Raw genomic sequence first — 18,357 nt, forward strand, 5'->3', positions numbered from 1 at the left:
GCCCCAGGCGCGGCCCGGCCCCGCGGCCCGGCCGGCGGAGCCCCCGCCGCTCCGGGCACCGGCCCGCACTTACTCTCCGTCACCCGGCACAGCCCCAGGACGTGCTCGGGCCGGACGGTCTCCAGCGCCAGCAACTCGGACTCGGTCCAGGGCTGCCGCGGCGGCGCATCGGCCGATCCGCGCCGGCCCCGCAGGCGGCTGAGCGGCCCCGCGGAGCCCGGCGGCAGCTTCTTGTCCGGCCCCGGCGCCGCCGCCGCCGCCCGCGCCCTGGAGCCGCTCATGGCCGCTGCCAAGATGGCCGCCGCCCGCCTCGGTAGCTATGGGAGCGCGGGGCGGGGCGGGGGCCGTTGCCAGGCAACGCCGCGCCCGAAGCTCAGCCGGGCCCGCCGCGGTCGCGCCCGGATGGGTGACCCGGGAGCGCGGCAGCCGCTCCGTGCGGGGACGCAGCGGGACAGGCTGGGAAAGCCGGGTTACCTGAGGGAAAACAACACCAAGAACAAACAAAATCGGCCCCACTCCCGCTGCCCCCGGCCGGCCGGCACCCCTCGCTGGCCACCGGGGCGCCGGGAATGAAGGCGCGGCCCGCAGCGCAGCCGGTGACACAGAGCAGGCAGCCCCGAGAGCCGCTGCTCAGGGGACGCTGGCAAGCACTGTTCGGGAAGGGGCAGCGTCAGCAAGGGGATGCCATGGAGGGCACAGCACGCTCCTCCCCAGCTGCTGTCCCTGGGGAGCGGACAGCGACAGGACCGTGTGCCCCGGGGCAGTTTCATGACCGCACACCGGAGGCGGCAGTGGCAGACAGCGGACGAGTCTCCCCAGCCTGGTGCTTGGGAGGTCCCAGGTGGAGGGACTCAAAGTATCAACACAAGGAGGAAAGAATGTGTTTGTCTCTTCCCAAAGAGGGGCAGCGCACGAGCCCGCGGCAGGCACGCAAGAGCTGCCAAGAGTCACCTCCAGCCCGCTGGGAACTGGGCAAGAACAGCAAACGCCTGCATCCTCTTTCTGGGAGTCCTCCAGCGACACTGAACACGCTCACGATGACCGGAGGCAGATTTTGAGCAGTGATTTCTGACGCTCGCTGTGGCTTCTGAGCAGCACACTCCTGCTACCGCCAGCCAAATGCTATTTCAAAAACCTGCCCGCACCGGGGCTCCTAAATCCTCCCCGCTGCATGGGCTTGGTGCCTCCATCCTGGGCCCTAGGGAAGGACAGCCAGGCCTCGCAGAAAGCACCTCTCTGCAGGGCACCAGGGTCCCTGTCCCACGAGCACAAGGCTGCTGCTGTCGCTCTGCTCCAGCCCCGTCTGCCTCTGACGCTCTGAGCTGGAAGCAGGGCAGCTTGCAAAGCCCAGAAAGCAGATTACATCTCTCTGGTGCTCCGGCTCTGAGCAGGAAGCAACAACCACATCAGCACTTTAAGAGGATGTTGTACCATTCGATTTGCACTTTATCGCTCAAAACAATGGGCAAGAGATCACCAGGGCTGTGGTGGAGCCAGCAGTCAGCCAGGCTCAGCCTCCCTGCGTGGGTGTGAACCAGAGGGGGCTCCTCTGCCCCCACCACCAGAAAAGAGGGACCATCTCATCCAAGTGACAATATAATTTTGTTTATTTTTCCTTTAGCACACTGCTGGTTAAACTGCCAGACAGTAGATTTCAGAACACTCCCTCAGCCAAACATCCTGGGAAAATTAAAAAATAAAACTGCTACCATGTACCAAAAATAAAATAACCCACCCTCATGCCCATCTCCCCCAAACTAGTCCCTGCAAAGCCGATGCAATCAGAAATAGGTATCTGTGCTTTTCACCTAGGGCCCAAGCTTGCTGCAAAACAAACTAAGAAAAGTCACTGCAAGTTGTTATAACACAAAACAGTGGGCAGTAAAATAAAAAATCCTCCTCAAAAACCCTTTATACTGGTGACACATACAGGTGGAGATTTCTCCTCACACTGCTTCAGCCTTTACAGACAAGTTAGACCTGCAGCTTTAAGTAGTTTGTGATGTGTCCCCGATGCCAGGGGCACAGGTCACTTCCACACATCCACAGCCAGGCACAAGGGAATGGTGGGACCATGTACCAACTGCTGCTACCCCAACAGAACCCAGCAGGAAAGCCCTGAATGCACAAAGCCCCCGAGGAAACCACAAAAATTTCAAGGCCCCACTTGCCAGCTACTGCTCCACTCCAGAACACCAGCTCAGGAACTGCCAGTGTGACAGGACAGCCGTGGTAGCACAGGAGAGCACATCCCCAGTAAGTGTGACAGGGGACAACTCCAGGGCAGAGATCCTGCATTTCCTGGATTCACACTCTTCCCAGCTAAACTGGTTCAAGCTGTGCTTTGCCCCTTGCCTTCAAATCTCCATCACAAACTCTTTAGCAAAAACCTTTGATGTTTGCAAAAGAGTATTCACATTTTCTAATCAGCCAGCACAGTTTCTAGGAGGACGGAAAGCACTTGTTCTGTTGACTTTTTTTTTTCTTTTTTAAATAAAGCACTTTTTGGGGAAAAAAAAACCAATAACCTGCAGTAGCATGCCACCAATCAGACTGGGGACAGCATCGTCACATCCCTCCCCACCCTCATCTTCCCCACAATCTCCAAAAATAGTATTTAATATACAGCAATAAACTCTGAGCAAGCCAGAGTCCCGGAAGACATGGACCTGCTTTCACCTCTCCCATCCATCCCAGCACCTTTCAATGCTACAAAACTCCTGGGTCAAATCCCTTTGGCTCCAAGGTGAATGCACGTGGCCCAGACCTGCTGGGCAGCACGAAGCAGGGTGCAGCACAGGAGGCCCATCCACGGGATCACGTTTCTGAGCCTGCACAGCTCCAGCCCGGCGTGTCTGTGCCGTTGAGAATTCTCCTGTGAGCCTGTGTGGGACCAGCCGGTGGAGCCAGACTGGTGGAGCCAGGCCGACGGTAAAATAGCATCCTTGAATTGTATTAGGCTTTGGCATTTGTTGTGGAGATGCAGAAGTGCCAGTAGGTAAATCAGCTCAGTGCTGGCCCAGTTCCCATTTCCCTTGGATTCTCAGCAAGGATATTCCCCTCCCCATCGTACGTGCAAGAAGCAGACGGATCTCTCCCACATTTGAGCACCAAACAGAGCCTGAAACACTTGGTACTTCGCAGCTGCTCAGAATCTGTCTCACACCAAGGGCTGAAGCTGCTCTCAGGGCTCTCCCTCCCGCTGTTTCCTATCAGCAACAGGCTTGTTCAGCCAGAGCTCCTGCAGCAAGACACTTCCCTGGCTGCTGCAATCCCCTTCCAACTTAAAGGCCAAGGGACAAGGCACAGTCCCTGCCCTGCTCAGACCTAAGCAGCACGGGGCAAGCCCTCAGTGAGTAAATCAGGGGTGCAGGACCCCCCAAGCCCCACTCTGCACCCAGAAGCTGGAAGTGCCAAACAGCTGCCAGGACCCAGCGTGACTCACTCAGCCCCGAGCTGCACAGACGCCCAGGCACCAGACTGTCTGGAAGTTCTCCATCCTGCCTTCAGGCCATTTCTGGGGCAGACCAGACCTGAAGGAGATCTTCAAGTTCTTCTATCCCCTGCTAGACTTTTCTTCCATTGACTTTAAGGGCTGAAAATAAAGATGCTTGCTCACAGTTCTCTACTTCAGCTGTGACCTCCAGAGCTGGTATCTGGGGACAGGGAGGCAGTCCCCATCTGATCTCAAGGGCAGGGCAGGGTCCCTTGAAGAAAAAGAAAAACTCAGAAGCTCCTTAAAAAAAAAAGAAGCTCCATCAAATAGACTTTTATTCAAAGCCTGAGACAAAGGCACCAAAAAGGGAAGGGAATTCATTTGGCTTTCTGTTCACTGCCACCTGGGACACACAAAAGGGTAAAGGTGTTTAGTCACACACAGAAGACTTCAATAGCCTGGCTTAAAGGAGGGGCTGATGGGACAATTAAAATAAGCTTGAAACCACTATGCTGAGGCTGGATCCAGGCCTGAAACATCATAGACAGTGATTTTCCCTTTATTAAATGGAAGCTTTATTAGAATTGCCATATCTGCCCCTCTCTACACAACATGAATCAAGCCAGGGTCTGTTCTGAACCAGCTCCCCACACTGCTGCACTCATCTGCCTGCTGCTGGCAGAGGAATCAGCAAAAACAGGCTTGTCTCTGACCTGTCTCAGTTAAACAATGTCTTGCATGTTCCCTCAAACACCCACTCTGGAAAGCTGCAGCCAGCCCAAACTTTTCTTTCCCCAGTCAGGACCAGGTACCTCGTTACACCCCTGATTCTGGCTTGCAGATACTAGGCAGAGATGGCCAGGGGAGCTGGAGCACTCCATTCCCAGAAAGGTGCTGGCTGGCCAGCCCCCACCAGCCTTGGGGCTCCCACATGCTTGGTTTGAAGGCTCCTTCCAAAGCAAACCTGTCAGGAGAGGATGGACCAGGAAGGAAACTGCTCATAGGACCTTAACAGGGTCAGGAACCTCCAGAAACCAGCCCTGTAGTGAGAATGATGCACAAAACCAGTCAAAACAACTAAATTGAAGCATGAAGGATGAACTGCTTCTCGTCCCTATTCTTATTCAAATAAGACAAATTCATTTGAACTGAGCAACTAGAACAAACTAGATCACAGCCTGTACAGCTCTGCCTTGGGGCAGCTGATGGCACCAAAGGGCTGCCCTGGCTGCCAGGAGAGGCCAGGATAAACTAGCCTAAAAGACTTGTCTCCAGCTTCTGCACATCTAAACACACACCCTTTCTCCCATGGTAGGCAAGGTGCTGAAATTACTGGGCGAGCCACAAGAAGTTGAGTGATTCCTTGCTTCAAGGATGCTCAAAAAAAATGCACCCTAAAAGGCCTGGAGGAGAGCAGCTCCTTAGAGAGACGCCTGCTTTCAACCCCAGGTTCTTTGCTTAACAAATCAGCACAGTTCATGGTTCTCTAAACTGATAAACATCTAAATGTCTCTTCAATCCAGTTAGAGCAATCCCAAAAACGCTGGAGAATCCCTGCAGGCACTGTCACTGAACAAATCAGAGCTCATATTTTATAATAGTTTTGTAAGTAGTAGGATTTTAACATTAGCTAGAAGATGAAGCAGACAACTTCAAGCTTACCACCTTTCATCCTAAGGTTTGTTCTTCAAGATCTGCTCTCTCTGAAGCCTGTATTCACCTTTAACTGGGACAGGGACTCTCTTCCTTCTGTCCCAAACTAGCCTTTGTGCAGTTGGAGAGAAGATAATGAAGGTCCTGCTTGTTTTTCAGCCTCACAGATACAGAATTAGGGTCAGGCCTGTAGCAGTGATGTGATCAGAAAGGCAAGGTTCAGTGGCACTGCTGCAGAAAGCAGCATTTTGTCACCTCCCCCAGCTTCCACTCTGGAGACCTGAGCTGACAGCTCCTATCACAGCTTGAGGGATAAGAGAAAGCAAAGGCTTCAGCTGTCTGGGCCCAGCAGAACAGAACAGAACAGGCTGCTCCTCCAGTTCCCTTGCCAGAAACTTGGTAATCCCACTGACCCTGCTCAGCTCAAAGAAAGGCTGAGCCACTGCAGGGGATCAAACCCAGAAACAACTGCTAGGAAAATGCAGGCCCAGAGAGGCAGAGCAGCAGAGATCACTGCTCAGTGCCACTGCTCCAGGGAAAGACAAAACACTTCTGCAGACAACGGAGAGAGCGTGAGGTAAAGCGCTCCGTGAGCCCAGAGCTCAGCAGCAACAAAGCTGATCTGCAAAAACCCAGCCCTGCCTGGGACGGATCCTGCTCCAGCACAGAACATCTCCCTCCTGGGCAGCCAGAAATGCTCAACATGTTGGAGGCCAAGATTGTGGGAAGGCAGCTCCTCAGGGCCTGCAGCTCTGGACCAGAAGGCACAGCAGTGGCTTTTGCTCTGTTCAGCCTCTGCCGGGCAGGCACAGGCTCTGCATGAGGAAACAGAAGCTTCTTGCAGAAATATCCCTGGGGGAAGCAGGTGACCTTGTCTCCAGTGCATTGCTCACTTCCAGATCTCTCGATAGCAATGAACCACCTTGCTCTGCAGGACTGAAAAATTGGACATCTGCCCCTTCACTACAGGGCCTGGATATGCAAAAGGCCAAACTCACTCACTGCAAACACTGACGAGCTCCACTCTCACTGCCACAGGCAGAGCTGGTCCCTACAGAGGGAATGAGAGACCACAGGGAGCATCCACCAGGTTGCTCTGCTCTGTCCTACAGCACAGGTTGTTTAAAGTCACAGGGAAGGGAGCTCACCATTAGGAAGGCTAAGGAACAAGTCCTGAACCTTCACTCTAGTTCACCTGATTCTCAGCTTCTTCCAAAGTAGAGGTCACTTGCTAGGAAAGGCAAAACAAGGAACTGAGCTTAAAACAAACTTTGAAAATAAAAGGATATTAAAGGAAACAAAAGCCATGATCAATACAGAAAACAAGTGCATCTGATCAGACGCTCACAACGTCAGCCTCTCGCAGGCTACAGCAGAACCCCTCTGCGATGGACACACATTGCCATTGCCAGACTAGGAAAGTCTCTCCCAACTGGTGCAGCAAATCAGGCCAGATAAATCCCTCTGCTCCTGGTGCAGCTGGCAGTCTTAGGAGGGGACTGTCTCCACGGAGGCTGCTCTGGAGCCTTGGTGTCTTTACGCAGGCGAGTACCATACACTGTGTTGCACACCTTCAGGGAGATGCTGAGCCAGGCTCTGTCCTCGGCAGTCGCTTGACACCCAACAGCACCACAACTCTTCCACGCTCCTGGACAAAATGTGTACCCCAGCCTTGGTTTAAGAACTGCTTTCCTGCTTAAGGAACTGTATTCCACCCAGTAAAGGCAGAGATCCTACAGCACATGGCTTTCTCTCAGTGTGGGACATGGCCCAGGACTGGTAGCATCAGCTTTCATGGCCCAATACACACCCAGCCAGGACTCAGTTCACTCTTGGATGCCCCAGGGAGAATCAGAGGCTGCACATGGTGCGAAGGGGAAGGCGAGGGCCTTGCTGCTTGCTGGCAGGGGGAAGGTAAGCTCCCTCTTACCTGGACCTGCTATTCATTCCAAATGAATAATCTCTTTTTTTTTTTTTTTTTCTTAAATTATGAACAATATGGAGAAATTGAAAGCAACCATATTTGGTCCAACTCCTTCCCTCCCAGCCCCTGGGCTGATGCACTGTGGGGCTTGCTCTCACAATCGGCAGAGGCAGAAGAGGGTAGGAATGAAGACACCAAAGGCCACCAATATAGGAAACATGAGGCTGCTGTTGTCCGAGGCATAGGGGTTTGGTGTGCGTGGGCCTGACTGAACCCGGTTCTTATTTGCCTGTTTTTTGACACTGGAGCCATCATCATAGTCATCTTCATCATCATCTTCCTCTTTTTTCTCCAGGCCTGGGTGTGGCTGCAGCTTTGGAACATCTGTTGAACAAGACAAAAGGTTGCAAGCAGGCAGGATGTAAATTGGGAGTTCACTTGAGGCACTTCCTTCCCCTCTCCCCAATCCAACATGAACATCAGCAAGAGAGCACCTGAGACCCCATCAAAACCAGAACCAGAACACTCCAAAGAGAGGAATATCTTCTACCACAGAGGATCACACCACAATTTCTTTTCTTTGCAAGATAAGAGCATCCAAGGATCCAGGCTGCAGAAAAACTTCATCCTTCCACACCATCAACGCGTGACACAGACAAGTTAATGCACAAAAGCACACGTAGAGCACACATTCAGATACTGCAGCTGCTCAGGAAGATCTAGTCAAGAACAAGCACCTGCTGCCTGCAGGACCAGCACATACAGGTGCCAACAGGAACAACCCTTTCCATAAACAGTCCTACTCCACATCACTGCACCGCTCAAAGCTAGAGCTGTGAGAGCAGCATGGCCAAGCCCCACAAAAATCCAGCCTTCTGAGCCCTGGGCCTGAGCTGCAGGTGCCACCTGGCCACCAGGTTCTTACCAAATCTTCAGCAGCACCTGACCATCCCATGGTAAAGCAAATTGATGTTTTGGTCAGAGGGAACCTAAACCTTCCTAGTTCAGGAGCTAGAGGGGCTCCAATTCCAGCTCACTTATAAAGAGAGTGATAAAAGAACAAGGACCCTTCCAGCACTCCCCAGAGCTATCCAGAGGAACTGGTATCTGGGAAAAAAATACTGCCTTGTCCTAAAGCTGACACAAAAGCAAAACAAAGCTCCAGGTAAGAAACACTTAAGCACTAGCTAAAATAGCTGTAAATTATCTGTCTGCAGGGCTGCTGCTGACATCCAAGGCCAGAGGGTATTTATCTATAGCTATAAGCTGAGACTGACCAGACATGGTTCCTTCTCCTCTTCCCCATATTCAGGAAATTCCAAAACAAATTGATTTTTCTCACTCCAAAATGACACAATCTTTGTGACTTAGAGGAGAATGAGGACAGTACACACCTACTTCACTCTGCAACTGCACTCTGTGGGAACTCAGTGAAAGAGAAACAATTTTGGCAGATGTGGGTCAGCAAAAGCTATGATCTCATAGTCTGAGAAGCAACAGGCTGCTCTCCAAGGGGGAAGAGCCTTCTGGCTCAGAAACTGTGCTTACCTTCCACTGTTCCTTGCAGGATGTATAGGGCACAGATTTTCGGATTGTCATAGTAGCCCTAGAAAAAGCAAAAGCAGCAGTCAGTGCTGCAGCTCTGAGAAAAGGAATGGTCTCCCCACCTTCCAACACCTCTCCTCCAGCACACAGCTGCACCACATGACTGGGTTAGAAAGGGAAAGGGAAGATCAAGGCTCTGCCCTGAAAAGCTTATTACCTTTACAAACTCAATGTGGAGCTTTCCTGTGAATGTTGAAACCTCTCCCTGGACACTCAGTTTTCCCTTTTTGATACTCATGGGAATGATCTCATCGTGAGCTGTGCTGTGTCCAACTCTGTCAAAAATGTCCAAGTCTTTCACCACCACGTGGCCATTCAAGCGAACATCAAATACCTTCAGGGTGGAAGAAATGACAGAGTCAGAGCAGATCAGGCACGTGACGGTTGAAATGGGAACAGAATAGGAAAGGTCTCTGCTCTTTATGCACCCAGAACCAGAAAGCATTGTAACATGTCCTGGCCCACTCCTTTGGGAAGGATTCAAAGCCCAAAACCAGCCAAGTAAAGACACTAAAGCATTAACAATGCTTCAAATACCCTGAAATCTGCCTTCTCCTTTTAAAACAGCCCCTAGATCTGCTGTTCAGACCTGAGGACAGCACATTTTCATTCTAGTTTATTCATGTTTCTCTTTCACAACTCTTCTCCTGTCTGAAGACCTGCTCCTACCACCTTGGGGTGGTTGTGACACACCACACCCAGGAATGAAGCCATTTCTAACTAACAGCCTGCAGCAGAACAGAGAAGAGGAAATAAGCTGGTGAAGAACACAGGGTTTGAAGGAGGTAAAATGTTTAACTGCTAACCACATCTGTAAATTCAGAGTGAAAGTCCTCCTCAGGGCTGTAATGACTCAAACTTCACGCAGCACCTGGGGAATCCCAGCAGAACCACATGAAGGAAGAGGAACCAAAGATACCTCAGCCCTTCAGTTTAATCTGAGGCTGCTTTTTGCATCTGTTCTGTGAGCTAGCCCCACCAGTTCTGCTCCCTGAAATACTTCTCTGGCAGGAAGGCAGCACAGTGCTTAAGGAGATCAGCCCTAAAGAAGCTGATGAAATCAGAGGAAAGCCAGACTAAAACTCAAACCACTCCTACCCCAATTTATCACAGGGCTTTGAGTATGGCTTGCTTCTGTTTCCACTTCTCTATATGAGGGATTTCAAAAATGGACAAGGATTATTCTCCTCTAAAAAGCAAAAAGCAGATGAATTTAATTCTGCTTTCAGGATCAGACTGAACCAGTATCAAGTCTTACTACATTTGCAAAAAATTGTTTTGAGTAGGCTATTTAACCCAGACCACCTCCCTGCTTCAATCTATGCAATACTTCCTCCAGCACAACTATGCTGTCAAGTCAGAAGTAAGTGTTCAAGAAAAAGGAAAAAAGCTTTTCAAAGCCAGCACAGCCTGAACAGGTTGTAAAACCCTATTGCTAGTTATGTTTAGTTGCACATATTTGTTTGAATACTTTGAAATTAAATTTTCCAGTCCAACTGTATAAGTAGAATGTGGAGAAGAGCTCTGAAGTTTCAGAGCCTGGTAGAGGTTGGGACCTAAGTTAATTTACTCCTTTCCTTCACCATGCAAAGCAGCAGAGGTAACCTGAGCACACACAGTCTTAGCCAGGAACTCGCATCAGAGACACACAAGGAGCTATTGCTTACCTTCTGTTGAGACTGTGCAAAATAGACCTCTGCAAACTTCAACACCAGCACATAGTCACCCTCCTCTTTGATGGGAACTTCATAGCCAAAGGTCTCCTCGTTGTAGCGCTCCGTCTGGTACAGGATCTGGTCCTCCGCGTTGGAGCGCAGGATCGGCAGTTTCATGCCATAGTCAGAAGCTGGGATTTGAGCACAAAGAGTGAGAGGAAGGGTTACATTCTGAGGAAGAAACACTTTATATATTCTTGAAGAGCTTAACTCCATAAGTGGCATTAGCACTTACAGCCATCAGACCCATCTCCCCTGCTTGCCCTGACCAGCAAGGTGGCAGCACTGCCAGAGCAGAAGCAGAAGAAGCTAAAGCCCCAAAATCCAAGAAATGTAGGAAAACAGGTCTGAAGACCTGCTGCAGTCTACGACACAGTAAGCTCACTCACACCATTTCAGAAAGAAAAGCCTGTTTCAAAACCATTACACAAAGCCAAAGGACTTGGTCAGTGGCTCTTGCTTTAAAGAGTGAAAACACCTAGAATATTTTTAAGATATTTTCACATTTCAGACTCCAAGTACAAAACTAAAACAGCTAGCATAGGACTGACTCAACTCATTGATGCAACAGATCTGAAGTTAGCAGTTGATAGCACTGGGTTTTAGAGACTCATCCCCCTCAACAAAGAAGTAAGGAATGGCAGAAGGGTGAAAAGCATTAGGCATCTTACAAAGCCCTTTCTTCTCACCACAGGCCCACAATACCTGTCAGCATGAAGATGGGATGAAGGAAGCAAAAAAGATACGCAAGCATTTCAAGAGCACCAGCAGCTCCACCAGCTGATGTTCTCAGAGCCACCCAGCTGAAATGGGTGCTGTCTGCAGGCACGCAAAGAGCCCCTGAGAAGGGCCCAAACACCATGCCCAAACAGTACAACAACTGACAAAATAAGAGAAATTACAAAATGTGCGTCTTTTCAGTGTTTCACCACGTCTACAGCAGTCCCCAACAACTTTAACCCCACTTGGTATGCTACTGTATCAAAGCTCCTGTATAAATGCAAACTGCACATCAATTCCCCAGCAAAGCAGGGACAGGAGGGAAGACTGTGGACACCATCCATCCACTGGCACTTCAGGCAGAAGTTGATCCAGACGAAGTTCTCTGCTGACACTTACCTCTCCCAGCCCCATTTCCATGGGAACAGACACTGCACGGGCCAAGACAAAGCAAGAACCTCTAACCCAGCACACGTTGCCAAAGACAGAGCCAATGCAAACGAGCGAGAGGAAATTAATGCCAGTTCTTAGTCTCCTGTTTCACACAGAGCTCCTCAGGCAATCTTCCACTTCTCTTTACCACTCAAACTTGGGCATAAAGACTGAGGACTCTAAACACCAGAAATATAGAGGGTGAAAAGTTTAACCTGTCCTCCCACGCAGATATTTCTGGCCAGCTACAGATTACAGTGATAGCAAACCAAGGACTCCACAGCAGGCAGCTCCTATTAAAGGAAAGCCCGCACAGGAAGAAAGTCCTTTAATAGCCAAGAAGGTAACTGGAGAGGAAGACCTGTCACCTGCATGTCAGAGCTCTGCTGACAGAGTTGTGGAAGTAAGATGGATTTTACAGCACGCTGGGTGCTCACAGGGAGCAAGCAGTACACACCAAGCTGTAACTCAACTACGTTTGGCACCTGTCTATTCTGTAATTGCCATCAGCACAGTCAGTCCTTTAGGGCACAGCAGCTGAATGGAGGCTTGAAAAAAAAGGTTTTAAATTGCCCAGAGGCAGTACAGGCCAGAATTATTATCCCTAGGTCATTTCCTCCCAGTCAGCCATACATTTCTGCTATAGCCCTTACATGTCTATCAACACAGAGGAGCCCAGAGTAAACGAACAATAGTGCAATAAAAAGCCATTGAGGGAAAGGCAGCTGAGAGCTCAAAGGGGTAAAGTCTCCACTGTGCCTGGCACCACTGGCTGATGCAGGATTACTGTAACAGCCTGCTGCTCAGAGGAAACACCACGGGCTTGCCACAAAGGAAGTGCATGTCACAATGTGCTTGAAAAAGACCCTTTTTTTCTCTTCAACTCAGAAATAAATAGTTCAAGTCCACAAGGACATTCAAGTCACACATGTGAGAGGTTTACGAAGGGAAGTTGCTCTACAGTGATCAGGGCACCCTGTGCGACTGCAGCAGCAGCTTCCATGGGTGTGAAAAACCGTATTAGAATTTAAATGTGACCTCCGCTGTATCCAGTGTGCCCAAAAGGCTCTCCACTTGGGACGGCACTCATGCAGGACAAACAATAACAGTTCCAGCTGTACAGCACAAGAAAATCCTCACCATCCTACATGGAAACAGCAAAGGTTAGACTCAAAAATCAACAGAGAGCTGATCTCCACATTCCACCACTCACCTGTACCTGACAGCAGAGCAGCTCAGCACAGCTAGCTTTTCAATCTATTAGTGAACCAACTAAGTTTTGGTACATCAAATATCAGACATGCACAATTCAAACTGTGGTGGTCTTGGAGGAAGTAGGAAAAGTGCAATTAGTTTTCCATCCTGTCCTAAGCAGTAGGCTGAAGATTTTACTGACTTGGTAGTTAGAGCAGCTGGTGATTTCCCATCTGCCTCTACTTCTGCTCGTGTCCCTGCCCTTGAACACCCAGCCACGGCCTGGGGCATGGAGCAGAGCAGCCGGCTGTACCTTCCCCCTGCGGGCCCAGCACCGGGGCTCAGCGAGCAGCCTGTGCTCTTCGCTGTCGGATCCAGAATGCTGCAGGCATCAGCCCACCGTGCGCGACCCAGATGCGGCTGCAGAGGGCTGGAAAGGCTTGTTCCCACTGCACCGAGCGCGCTGCGCACTGGGCTGTGAACCGGCGGATCCTGCTGTAGAACACGGGCGCTTCAGTGCAAACGGGAGTGAAAAGAGACCGGCGGGCGCACGCGGCAAGGCTGGCAGCTTGACTGCTCCCGCCGCCTTTCCAGCCGAAATCCCACTCCAGCCCTCGCGGAGCCACTTCCCCTTGGGCATTACACAACCCCGCAGGCCGAGGGCAGGAGCACCATCCCGCAGGGCTCACCCCGCCGCCTCTGGGGCCGCGGGCCCGCACCGCCACGGGGACGAGGGACGCAGCCCCGGCTGGGCCCGGCGGGAGAACAGGGGTGGCCGCGCTCCCGCTGGGGACAAGCGCCGGCGCTGCCTTCGGACCACGACCGTCCCCGGGCGGCCGGGGGAGAGGAGACCCGCCGTCCTGCGGGGACAGACCCGCCGGGACTGCAGCGGGCAGAACGCGCGGGTCCCGGACGCCGCCAGCACAGCGGGACCCCGCAGCCGCAGCGGGGCGGAGCGGGACCCCGCGGGCTGTCCCGCCGAAACCCCCCGGCCGCGGCGTGTCCCCCGCCCTCACCTCGGCCCACGCGGCCCTCGAGCGGGTCCTTGCGGAAGTGGATGCCGTTCACGTCCACATGGGCATCGCCGCCCGCGTTGACGGCCCAGACGACGCTGTCGGCGATGCCGCCCGCCGCGCCCCGCAGCAGCAGCGGCAGCAGCAGCACGGGCGGCAGCAGCGGCGCCCCGCGCGCACCAGCGCCCACCATGTCGCGCTCCCGGCGCCGCGCCCGCCCCTTCCTGCCGCCGACAGGGGGCGGCTTACCCCGCTGCCGGGGCGGGACGAGCCCCGGCCAATCCGCGAGCCGAAACGAGAATATTAATTACCTGCCCGCCTGCCATTAGACGGCCGCGGGGCGGTATCTGCATATTCATAAGGCGGCGGGCCAATGAGCGGCGGCGATGGGCGGGCTGGGCTGAGCGGCGCGGGGACACGGCGGGAGCGGCGCGGGGAGCCGGGTCCCTGCGGGTCGGGGTGCCGGGGCCGGTACCGCCCGCGCGGGAGCGGAGTGGCTGTGCAACCCGCTCCCCTAGGAGCAGGCGGGGACGGACCAGGCTCCCCAGCGCCGTGCCTGCAGCGGGGACAGCCCGGCGGGCTGGCCTGAACGCCGGCGGCTGGTGGGCAAAGCCCGCCCCTCCGCGCCGCCAATCGCGGTGCTCCAGCGCGGCGGAACGCGGAGCACGGCGGGGCGGCGGCGGGAAGCGCAGACGGAGGGTTGCCGCGGCAACGGGCGGCGCTGCGGAAGCGCGGACCGGAGCGGAGCCGGTGTGCTCGGGGAAGGGGCTGGAAGCGGACCTAGGGCAGCGGGAGCTCCACCGCCGTCGGGGCCGGCTCCTCGCCACGTCCCGGGAGCTCCGTGCCCGCTGTGCCCCGCTCGCTGCCTTGGCAGAACACGCTGGTTCTCCTGCTCGCCCCTGCCATGGAATAAGTGGAATAAATGGAATAAGTAGCTGCCGCCCGCCCGGTAAGGAGCGAAGTGGCCGGTGGCGTGCAAGCGCCTTGCACCGCAATAATCTGCATGCGAAGCCAAGCAGGCAGTGGAGGGGAAGGCGGGGAGGTGACCGTGACACTGCCAGCGGGCTGAGCCCTGGCTTGGGCTATAGGAGAGTGTGAAATCCTGGGTTTGTTTTCTGGAGGACTTTGGCAAGGTCTTGAGTGGCTGGAGTGGGATATCCCAGGGGGAGGTCGAATGAAACTCACTCCCTACACAAAGGGGGAACAAATAACTTAATGTTTGCCCTTCTGTCTGATCACAGTGTTCCTTGAGGCATCAGATACCAGCCAGGCCTCAGGGCTGCACTCCTGGCACCGGCTGCATTAGCAATGCCTGCTTCTAAATGCCAGTGATATTTTATTAATTCAAGTCTTTCGCAAAGCATTTGCTTCTATAAATAAAGACTTGGTGCTGCAGACTGAGAATTAAATGAATTTGTTGCTTTTGTAATGAACCTGTGGGCCTCTTAACCAGACCCAGCCTTGGAGAAGTGAACTGTTTGGTGGAATGCATAACCACCCACCCCGTCTGCTCTGCCCAGGCTGGAGTGGATCCCAAAGCATGTTCCTGCTGCTCTGACATCAGTTCTTGGGCCCATGATATAACTGGCCAGGACAGACATGGCACTGCTGCACTCCCACACAGCTCTGCTGCAAGGAAGGGGTTCCTAAAACTGCAGGGTGCCTTAGGAAAGCACATCCAGATTGGTGTATGAAATGTGTACACTTAGCACCTCTCCAGATTCAGCCACCTCACGCTGATTCCTGGCAAATCATCTCAGCGTTACAGACCCCAGCCCTGGCAGCATCTGATCAAATCTGGGCTAATCTCCTGTATCCCTGCTGTGTTTGTGACCTGTTGGGTGTCCCCCAAGTTTTGTTACCAAAGGAGTGCAAGCAGCCATGGCCAGGACAATGCTGTCCAGTTGGTGAGGCTGAGGGAGGCCTCATTAGAGCTCATTTGTGCTGATTACAAATGATCCTCCTTAATTCTACACTTTCAACTGTGATGTGTGGGTCAGGAACACAACTTTGAAGCAATAAACACTGTAAGTGTTACCAGGTGTTCCCAGGGTGAGCATTTTCTGAAAACTAGCTTGGTTGATCATTTCCCAAGAATCAGTAGTGCTTCACCAAGCACGAGGGATTAACTGAGCAGCAGTGAGGAGGGACAGGGTGTCCTTCTCTGGGGCAAGAGGAGCCCCTCACCCTGGCTGACAGGCTGGTCACAGCTCCTGGCAGAGGATGGCAGATGCTGTTTGGCCTGTGTCCGTCGTGTCCTGCACTGCTGTCCCAAATCAATACCTGCCATCACACCAGCAACTTGATGCCAGTTTGTGCCCCAGATGTCAAAGGCCCCATCCTGTCACTAATCCACTCAGCCATCAGTCAGTCCCTCGATGCAGGCTGGATTTACACCAGTAACCTACAAGTGAAAGGCTCAGGGTCATTTTCTCAATCCCTTGACCTCTCCCTGTCCCCTGGCAGCTGTGCCAAAATGACTGTCTTGAATCACTCCTGCCTGGTCTACCTAGCACCCTGATTGTTCACAAGCAATGAGGAGCACATGGTTAGGGTATTAGCCATTTGCTGCTGGAAAATGGGATCAGCATTTGGGATGTCTAAAAAGAGCAGCAAAAAGATGTGGGACAGAAGCAGGCCTCATGGCTAATGAGGTATCTAAGAAATCAGTGTGAGCCAGCCCCATTGCCCCATGGCCCTCCCAAATGGCACAGGGCTACAAGGCTCAGCTGCCCACAAGGGACCAGCTGTGCCCTGCCATGCAGAGATCCTTGGAGGCAGCTCCCTGGTACGAAATTGGAAATAAGAGCAAAAGGATTATCTCTGGAATTAGATTATTTAGATTGGATCTTTAATCTCTGCCCCTGTCTACACAAGGAAATAGTAAAACTCCCTGGGATTATTTGGGGTTTGTTGTGAAAGTAAAATCAGGCTAGCAGCAGGAGCTCAAGAGCTTCTACTGGAAAAAATAAAAAAAAAAAAAAAGAAGGCTTTTGAGATCTGCCCTGTCTGACCTGTTCACTGTATCATGGTGAGACCTGGCAGAAAAGAGCTACAGATGATTTGGCAGACTCCGCTTTCCTCAGAAGGTTCCAGGACTGCCTCTGTAATGACAGAAAGGTGTCCTGCAGCCAGCCTTTGCCTAGTACTCCTGGGATGACAGGAACAGCTCTGCCACACCACAGACACTTAAGGGACTGCTTAAGTGCAAGTGGCCGTGGTTTGCAGGGAAGATGCCCAGCCACCATGATGCTGCACTGGGGATCAGCCCAGCCTCTAGACATGTGGTAACCATTTTAAATAAAGACTGTCCTGCTGTAGATGCTGTGGGCAAAAGATGTGACTGCTCAGGGCAGGGTCTGGGAAGGAGCAGGCAGAAGCAGCCCCCACACTTGTGGCCTCTGACTATCCACTGGGCTCCTGCAGGCTGGCTGTGGCACAAGGCAGAAGCCTGAGCCATCCCCAGTGCCACAGGCAGGCACAGCACTCTGCAGCACACAGGCAGCAGCACAGCTGTCCTGCTCCTTCCTCAACAGGCTCCAGTGTAAGTGAAGCACAGTTGTGTACCAGCAGACACAAGCCTGCACAGCCTCCCCTCCCCAGTATTACCCTAAACACACTTGTAACACACTAGGACTCTGGACTCTGTTCAGTTTATCACCCTCATCTCCAGCATTACCCTCAATAATACAGCTACTGAGCCAGTAGATGTGGAGATCTGTAAATATCCATGTGGAGATCTGTAAATATCCATTTTCCAATTTCTTGGCTCACACCCACATTTCCAAGATGGGACCAGCTCCATAGATAAACACACACAGTGGGCATACACCCACTTGCAATAAACTCCTCTATTGCTTCACTCCCAGGTACCTATCTGCACTCCTTGCTTTTAGGTGCACACACACAAACCCTTCAGTGCACACACCTGTGCAAACACAAGTAAACATGCACACATACACAAATATAAGGAGAAACATAGTCTTCTGTCACTGGAGCATCAGCCATCACTATAGCTACGCTGGCTGGCACAGCAAAAGGAAAGCAGAAGAGAAAATCTTCCTTTGGGACATGGGTTTGTGAACCCTGAGAATGTGATAGAGAATCTCGGAAGTGAAAGATTTGAGACAGAGGAAGCAGGACCTTGGTCCTTGACCTTCCAGTTTGAGTAAGGAGGCAACCAAGAGGAAAGCAGCTCCCAGTCACACCACAAAACGCACTGATGATGGTGTCCTTTGAAGCCAAACAGAAATTAATCCTGGTAACTTGTGACTGAGCCTTTGCACAGAGAAAGGAATCAACTGTAGGTCTGGTAGAGTAGGGAAAGGGAGTGGTAGGTTGGGAGCATCTTGGGGAAAGGAGGATAAGATCTGATGTGTCTGTAAGCAGCTGGTAGGGCCTGGAGGCTGCTGCACATGTGCAGCATTTCTGAGTGTGAAGAGGTTGGAGAGCAGGACACTGCCACACAGGGAGGCTCCCAGCACCAGTGGAGTTACAGCTCAGCTACCACAGCATGGCCCCACCATACATGTGCTCACAGTTGTTTAAAATGAACAGAAAAGGGTGAGGTTGGCTATTGCTGCTTATCCCCTTCCCACCCAGCTCCCCTCTGGGCCCTTTCTCCCATTGCTCCTTCCCATGACAGTGCAGGGGCTCTCACCTGTG

The 18,357-nt window shown here is 52.5% G+C and overlaps 3 protein-coding genes across 3 annotated transcripts in view; 1 reads left to right on the top strand and 2 right to left on the bottom strand.

The window, feature by feature from the left end:
- The window catches only part of UNC119B (unc-119 lipid binding chaperone B), a 5,151-nt gene extending 4,681 nt beyond the window's left edge, over positions 1-470 (bottom strand). The window contains exon 1 of the mRNA XM_039726144.1: positions 74-470. Within this exon, the coding sequence (XP_039582078.1) occupies positions 74-281 (208 nt within the window). The 5' untranslated portion in view covers positions 282-470. The remainder of the gene's footprint in view (positions 1-73) is intronic.
- A 1,113-nt stretch (positions 471-1,583) lies between these two features.
- Positions 1,584-13,912, bottom strand: MLEC (malectin). Its single transcript, XM_039725949.1, has 5 exons — positions 13,696-13,912; positions 10,286-10,464; positions 8,776-8,952; positions 8,562-8,619; positions 1,584-7,397 (listed from the first exon to the last, which is right to left on the bottom strand). The coding sequence occupies exons 1-5, from the start codon at positions 13,883-13,885 to the stop codon at positions 7,168-7,170; spliced, it is 834 nt and encodes a 277-aa protein (XP_039581883.1). The 5' UTR covers positions 13,886-13,912; the 3' UTR covers positions 1,584-7,167.
- LOC120510232 lies at positions 13,884-15,296 on the top strand. Its single transcript, XM_039725827.1, has 3 exons — positions 13,884-13,976; positions 14,071-14,641; positions 15,213-15,296. Exons 1-3 carry the CDS (start codon positions 13,884-13,886, stop codon positions 15,248-15,250), a joined length of 702 nt encoding a protein of 233 aa, XP_039581761.1. The 3' UTR covers positions 15,251-15,296.
- Positions 15,297-18,357: the final 3,061 nt, after the last annotated feature.

This window comes from Passer montanus, unplaced genomic scaffold (genome assembly GCF_014805655.1).
Source record: "Passer montanus isolate IOZ18808 unplaced genomic scaffold, ASM1480565v1 scaffold57, whole genome shotgun sequence".
In the NCBI taxonomy this organism is placed as follows: Eukaryota; Metazoa; Chordata; class Aves; order Passeriformes; family Passeridae; genus Passer; species Passer montanus.

Bases quoted from the DNA above. Each gene is read 5' to 3' on its own strand.
- MLEC (XM_039725949.1), bottom strand. From the start codon at position 13,885: ATGGTGGGCGCTGGTGCGCGCGGGGCGCCGCTGCTGCCGCCCGTGCTG. The intron at 8,953-10,285 runs GTAAGCAATAGC...TCCACCCTGAAG, and splicing joins TTGCACAGTCTCAACAGAAG to GTATTTGATGTTCGCTTGAA. The intron at 7,398-8,561 runs GTAAGCACAGTT...CTTGTTCAACAG, and splicing joins CCTGCAAGGAACAGTGGAAG to ATGTTCCAAAGCTGCAGCCA.
- LOC120510232 (XM_039725827.1), top strand. From the start codon at position 13,884: ATGTCGCGCTCCCGGCGCCGCGCCCGCCCCTTCCTGCCGCCGACAGGG. The intron at 13,977-14,070 runs GCGAGCCGAAAC...CGGGCCAATGAG, and splicing joins GGACGAGCCCCGGCCAATCC to CGGCGGCGATGGGCGGGCTG. The intron at 14,642-15,212 runs GTAAGGAGCGAA...TGCTCTGCCCAG, and splicing joins AAGTAGCTGCCGCCCGCCCG to GCTGGAGTGGATCCCAAAGC.